The sequence below is a fragment of the Stegastes partitus genome, unplaced genomic scaffold, assembly GCF_000690725.1.
Source record: "Stegastes partitus isolate 25-593 unplaced genomic scaffold, Stegastes_partitus-1.0.2 Scaffold750, whole genome shotgun sequence".
Taxonomy (NCBI): domain Eukaryota; kingdom Metazoa; phylum Chordata; class Actinopteri; family Pomacentridae; genus Stegastes; species Stegastes partitus.
This window is the reverse complement of record NW_007578481.1, coordinates 320787-327279: the sequence shown is the minus strand read 5'-3', so window position 1 is coordinate 327279 and position 6493 is coordinate 320787. Positions and strand designations below refer to the sequence as shown.

General features: G+C 40.0%; 1 protein-coding gene across 1 annotated transcript; it reads right to left on the bottom strand.

Moving 5' to 3' along the window:
• Window positions 1-1116: 1116 nt before the first annotated feature.
• pglyrp2 (peptidoglycan recognition protein 2) lies at window positions 1117-5113 on the bottom strand. Its single transcript, XM_008291578.1, has 4 exons — window positions 5041-5113; window positions 2774-3634; window positions 1922-2132; window positions 1117-1813 (listed from the first exon to the last, which is right to left on the bottom strand). The coding sequence occupies exons 1-4, from the start codon at window positions 5111-5113 to the stop codon at window positions 1510-1512; spliced, it is 1449 nt and encodes a 482-aa protein (XP_008289800.1). The 3' UTR covers window positions 1117-1509.
• Between the last annotated feature and the right edge of the window lie 1380 nt (window positions 5114-6493).

Genomic DNA, 6493 nt, shown 5'->3' with positions numbered 1-6493 from the left:
TCAATAAAGATCTGGACTGATGACCTCCAATATTATAACTGATCTACTTTCTATGTCTGCCTTGTGCTGTGATGTGCAATCAAATTCTGCTGTTTATCTACCAAGCTCTTTATTTCACCAGAGCAAGAGGCTGTTTGTGACGCAGTCCGCCTTCTCCCATTAAAACCAGTGTTAAAGTGGCTTTATACCTGGACTCCCTGGCTCAACAGCAAAGACTGCTGAAGGCATCCGCTAAGTTCTTATATAGCGTTTTCCTCTTCTGTCAAATAACTCTTAAAGGTAATGCACATTCATTATTGATGAGTAGAACATCAGATGCAGCCCTTGTTTGCATATGTCAGTGTTTTTGAGTATAAAAAGCCATTTTGAAAGAATTTACCTTCGTTGCCAGATGATTTGGACATGTGCACCTTGAGTGACTTTTGGGTGCTATTTACATTATTGTGTCTGTAGTTTTAAGGGTTTTATTTACTTAGTCTTGTATTAAGTCAGTGTACTTTGACTGAAACCTCGCTCTTTTTTTCACATTTGTGAGTGGACACAACACACTCTGTAAGTATTCAAGCTTTCATAGCCATCCCGCACACACATAAACCCAGGGCACGCACAGTTTTGTGTTAATGTTGTCTCTTTGTTCTCACTAAGAACAGCAACATCTCAGTGCGACTCTCCAAACAGTTAACAGCAAGAGCCTCTGAAATGTTTTTTTTTTTTACCTTCAGTAAGTAAGAAGCAGAATTGTTTGACATAAATGTAAAATGTTGTGTGCTTAGAATATATATAAGACAGCTCTTTTGTTAGTATTGTGTGGATAAACTCAAACTACTGCTGACACTGTTGAGGAAAAGTCACTGACTGTAGTCAAGTTAAACCTCTGTGAACGTAGAATATAAATCATTTGAAGATCCATTCTTTCTCTGGAAAGTTAATGCAGTGGTAAAGCAGTCATCACAGAGTGTGATTTGAATAATAAAAAATCATCTGTTTGTTTCAGGTGTATATCGTGTGTCTGGCAATGAGTCTTGGTGGTAGAAGACTTGATAAAAATAAACAGGACAAGTTTAAGAAACAATCGCATTTATTACAGATTGTAAGATTGGGTTTTTATTCTGTTTGTGGAGATTTGGCTTCATGTAAAAGAGGAAAAATAAAGATTGTGTAATAAGACGAATGTTAATTATCTCTGTTTCGCTGACTTGAGCCTGAGAACAAAGTTTGTCTTACTCCTACAGGAGAATTGTATTTGTATTTACATTCACATGTGAGGGGATGACCAGAGAGAGGCATCATTGAATTAATTTAATCCTGCACTGGAACACGTGGATCTGAACTGAGTCTCCAGTGTTACCATGATAACCTGATCCAGAGTCTGGAGAATTACCCAAGAGCCATTTCATAGCAAAACATACCGAAAATATATTTTAAAATTATTCAAAAATAAATAGCTATCATACCCTGAAGAACTATTAATGATGTTTACGACTGTCAACCTGGCTGTGGGTGACCCTGTCAATCCCTGAAATGTTCCCAGTTTCTGATTTCTGAGAAGAAGGCGTCTCCAGGGCAGACGGTGTAGTTCACCACCTGTCTGTGGCCGTGGATGGTGAAGTTGGCAGCCAGCCCTCCTCCATCTACAGCACACTGGACCAGGCGATGGCGCAGCAGGTCCATGGCGTGGCGAGACGGCAGGGTGGAGCTGTAGTTACCGATGATCGACACGCCATAACCGATGGCATTGTGGCCTCTGGTGTGCGTGCCAAGCAGGTTCCAACCCCTGCCTTCATATACGTAGCCGTCAGAGCCGACCACAAAGCTGAAGGTGCAAACGGATCACAGCACATGATCAGTGAATGCAGTGTACAGCAGCTGGTTTGAGGTAAACTTAACAAATACTTGTGCAAAAAAATTAAATACTGCTTACCTGTATCCTATGTCATTCCAGCCGCGGTCCTCCTGGTGGAAACGCTGCATGGACCTCATGTCCCGAGAGCAGTTTGTGAAGGATAAACAGGGCGAGGATGGTTCATAGGTGTGATGAACGTAGAGAAACCGAAGGGGAAGGGACAGCGGGATGGGTGTATCCTGAGGGGGTTTTGCCCCCCACTGACAGCGAGGGATGATTTGAGGGCAGTCTGTGTAAAGGAGGTAGAGAAGATAAGAGTTAGGATACTAAAATCACAACAGAGTTTGTGTTGTCACACCGAATCATCAGGACGAGATTCTGGAGCCATGAACTTGCAACAATGATACATCAGTTGATATTGGCTTATTGATCAGCTGTATTTAAGTAACCAGCCAGAGACATTGTTCAAATATCTTTACAACTGTTTCTACCCACGAGACAAAATATCTGGATCTGGCTCTTTCCCAAAATATTTTTCTTTGAAGCCTTGTTTCTACCTAATTATGGAATTGGGGAGAAGAGAACACCATCAGCACACTGATCGGGAGAGTGACTTTAACTAATCACATCCAAATGACAAGTATGAAAAAAAAAAAAAAAGCATTGACTTAGTATTTCTTAGGAGAAGTTGACACTTTTTGAAAGGAGGTTTATTGGAGTCACAGATTTTTCTGAGCTAGCCCCTACTGGCCATCAGTGGTACTACATGCTACGGTACTTCTGCATTGGCTTCAGTTGCAAGCTGTGGTTGTTGCCACTTACTTGTTTGTGGAATTTGTTATTGCAAAATATTTTATTTCAGAAAAGAATGTTGTCTGATTGATGGTTTGTGAATCTCAAGACTGTTGAAAATAGTCATTATTTGCTCACCCCAGTACTTGTGCACAAATGTCTTCAGTCCATCCTTAACTGCCTTGCTCACTCCAGTGTCCAGAGCAATCCATTCTGTCTTCTCCAGCTTCCAGACCAATGTCAGTGTGTCCATCAGCTGGCTGTGAAGATTAGCCGTCTCCAGAATGGATCTAGAGAGCTCCCTTCGCCTCGGGCTAACATGGCTGGTCACTGCATCAAGGCCCCGCTCTTCACTTAGAACAAAACTATAGTAGCCCTTCAAAATCTTACTAAGGGCCGGTGGCTGTTCAGATGCAGACAGATTGCTGAGGTCTGTGCCCAGTATAGCTCCATCCATACCCCCATTGATCATGGCATCTGTGGCTAGAGTGGGTGGCCGAGACAGCTTGAACACCTTAGGGCGCTCCACGCTGTCCCAGCACCCGTTTGGCCCCAGGCGGAGGGATGCTGGGAAGTCCTGGAGGCTGAGGAATGACAGGCCCAGAGTCCTGCCTAGAGTGAGCGGAAAGATCCCAACAGCTGTCGTCCCCTCCATCTTGGCTTTCAGCCCCGATTCAATTCCGAGCAATAAGGGTGCGAGAGCTACCGTCGTACCATCTGGAGCGAGAACCACCCCTCGTTCTTCTCCGTAGTCTGTCACAATGTGGTGGATGGCCTTGTCAAAAAAGCTGAAGGACGAGACATTAAGAATGGCCGTCTCTAGACCATCAGTGTCAGTGAGATTATTTGAAGCACCCAGGAAATGGACGGTCATCATATCATCATGGCCGGCGGTCCTCCGCAGGGCCCGAACCAGAGCCAGCGGACACACACCAGGGTTGGAGTCTTCAACCTGCTGCACGGCTCGGATGAAGCTGTCCATGTTACGCAGGTGAACAGCTGACAGCAACACAGATGAGGGGAAAAAGAAGTAAAGGAAGCTCATTAAGGTGGACTAATGAGTCGATAGAAGAAGTGTTTAACTCCTCATCGACATAATGTCTCTTTAAATCCTCAATCATCCTAAGAGCTTCAGTCGAGGGCAACTGGACCAACCAAGAGAAATGTTCTGCTGCAGATGTTAGGATCAATGGCATTATATACAACAAAACTCGTTAGCTTGAATCCCATTTATATATCTGCAAGAATATGAGTTGTATAAAATCAGCTCAGTTTGAGACTATAAAAAGCAAGATTGAAATATATTTTGATATTTAAAATTTAAAATAGCTAGGCATTAAAAGCATCTTGTTTTTTCCTTTGGTCCATCAGTTTTACTTTTTACTAAAAACATGTTCTTTCCATTATCCATTATTAAAACAGGATTAAGTTGGAAACTCTCCCTGAGCCTGGTTCAGCCCACTGCCACCTGAAAAGGAATCATTTGGATTTGCTGGGTTTCTATCTACCACATAGTATTGTATGGTCCTGACCGTATACAGGTGAAGTGACCTGGGCTGACTTTGTAAGCAGTTTCACAATCATGAAAGAAGACGACTCATTTGAAAATGAGAGAGGAATCGTGGGCTGTGTGGTGGAAATGTGCAGTTATAAGAAAAAGAGCTCTGCTTATCCCTATTGCTGAATGAAGACAGTCCTTCAACAACCAGAATGTGTTGCAATCAGGCTGACCTGAACAGTCCAGTAGCCTGGTGTGGTTTTATGGCAAGTGGTTGTGACTATGAAATGTTCCTTCCTTCACAGCTGATAATATAGACGGAAGCATACAAATGAACCACAATGTTTTAAAAGATCCAATATTATTCTTTGTCTTATTTTTAAACCTCAATAAATCTCCATTAAAGTTAATAATGGGAAAAGTGTTTTCCCACTTCTTTATGTGCTTGTCTTGCTCTTATGTGATACCAAATCTAAATAAATCAAGTTAGTTTGTATATATGTGCAAAAAGCAAGATTGGATAAAGAATCAATTTGTAGAACAACATAAGAATAGATATAAAATGCCAGAAAAACAAGACAAAACAGGATAACTGCTTGCAAGATTTTAGACTAAAATAAAGATAGAACACTAAAATATTAAGATAAAAATACAAAAACATTGAAATAAATCAAAAGCCATTGAAAATATGTAACAAATAACACTTTATGTTAAGACACAGATGTAGGAATTTTTATGAATGTGTAGAAATGATTTCCTGTTGCATTCAAAAAAAAAGAATCTGCAGATTACAGACAACGAGGAATGCATCTCAGGTTTTCCATCACTAAAAAGAAACTACGCAGTCTAATGAAGACTGCAATGCAAGATAAAGAAATGTTTGCATATTTCAAACAACTGCTCTTACCTGTCGGCCTGCTGTCAACAGCAAAGAAGTAGAACGAAGCCAGAACAACAAAATTCAGTCCAAATAAAGACATGTTGCATCTCCTGCTTGTTAGCTGTTAAAATGCAATTTTCTATTCAAAAAAAGAACCAGAATTGGACTCTTCTGTTCCAGCTAAATCCTAAACTTTAAGAAATTAAGGAACCTTGACAACAATCTTCAACCTGAAAATGTCAGCTGAGTAGCACAGTTGTGTGTTCCCTGCAACTGAGAGGATTTGTGTAGGTGTGTTTGTGTAGGTGTATGTACTCCAGTCTTGTATCCCAATATGGGAGAGTACTCTTTGTACACTGATTGCTCCAAATATTGATTTAGCCTACAGTGCAGCAAAGTGTGTCACGACCAAAGCAAAGTCTGCCCCCTTCAGTTTATCACAAAGTTCAAGACAAAAACAAGCTTTTTTTTCTAAATAATTCTGAGGTGTGACTCTTTTCTCACATGTTCTACAGTCTTGTAGAGCTTCTTTTGAACACAGCGTGTCACTCAATAAACACAACAGAAGTGAAAGATAAAGCAGATTTACGGTTAATGTTTACCACCACCACACGTGATGCGTGTGTTTGTTGTGTACTCATCAGTGTCAGGAAACATTTAAGTCACTGCTGGTTACACAAGCTAAATGTGTACTTTTGAAGCAGAGCGACGACGGAAAACAAGAACTGACCTGATTTGAGGTGGATTTTGTTATTGAAAGATGCTGCTGACATGTCTGTCGTCAATAACTCCAATAAACACACAGTCATAATAATTCATGTAATAATTGCCATGAATTAGGAAAAATATAATCTCAATCATTTTATGCACTTAAAAATGTTGTGAATAATCAAATGCAGTGCCTTTTATTGCTATTCAAGCCACCAGTTGAACAGCTCCAAACTTTTTGTGCTCAAATGGCTAAATTTAGCCCTTTTCCTGCCAAAACAATAGAAAAAATTAGATGGTTATGTTTTTTTTTCTCTATATCAGAAAAGAAAGAACATTTGCATGTTTAATTTATTTGTTTGTTCAGTGGTACATCATCATTTATTTGCTGATTAGATGTTGCATCATAGATTTGAATAAGCAACCCTAACTAATTAAAGTGATCAAATAAATGTGGTGCAGTAAAAAGCACAACGTTTGAATAAAAGCAGAGTGGAAGTATAAAGAAAAAAAGAGGACACTGTTGTTGGTAACAGTTTATAGAACTATTCCAGTGGTCCCAACATGGTACAATTCTATAAACATGCACCCTGTAAGTAAAATGTAACATAGAAAAAATTTAAGAATAATCAAACATAGAACTGATCTTAGACACAAAATGTTCTGAGAATGTTTTATTTACAGGTGCTACTGGCAAAATGAGACATCATTACAGTGTCTTTGAATAACCATTATACTTATGTAAACCATAGAAAAATATTTATCTTTGGGG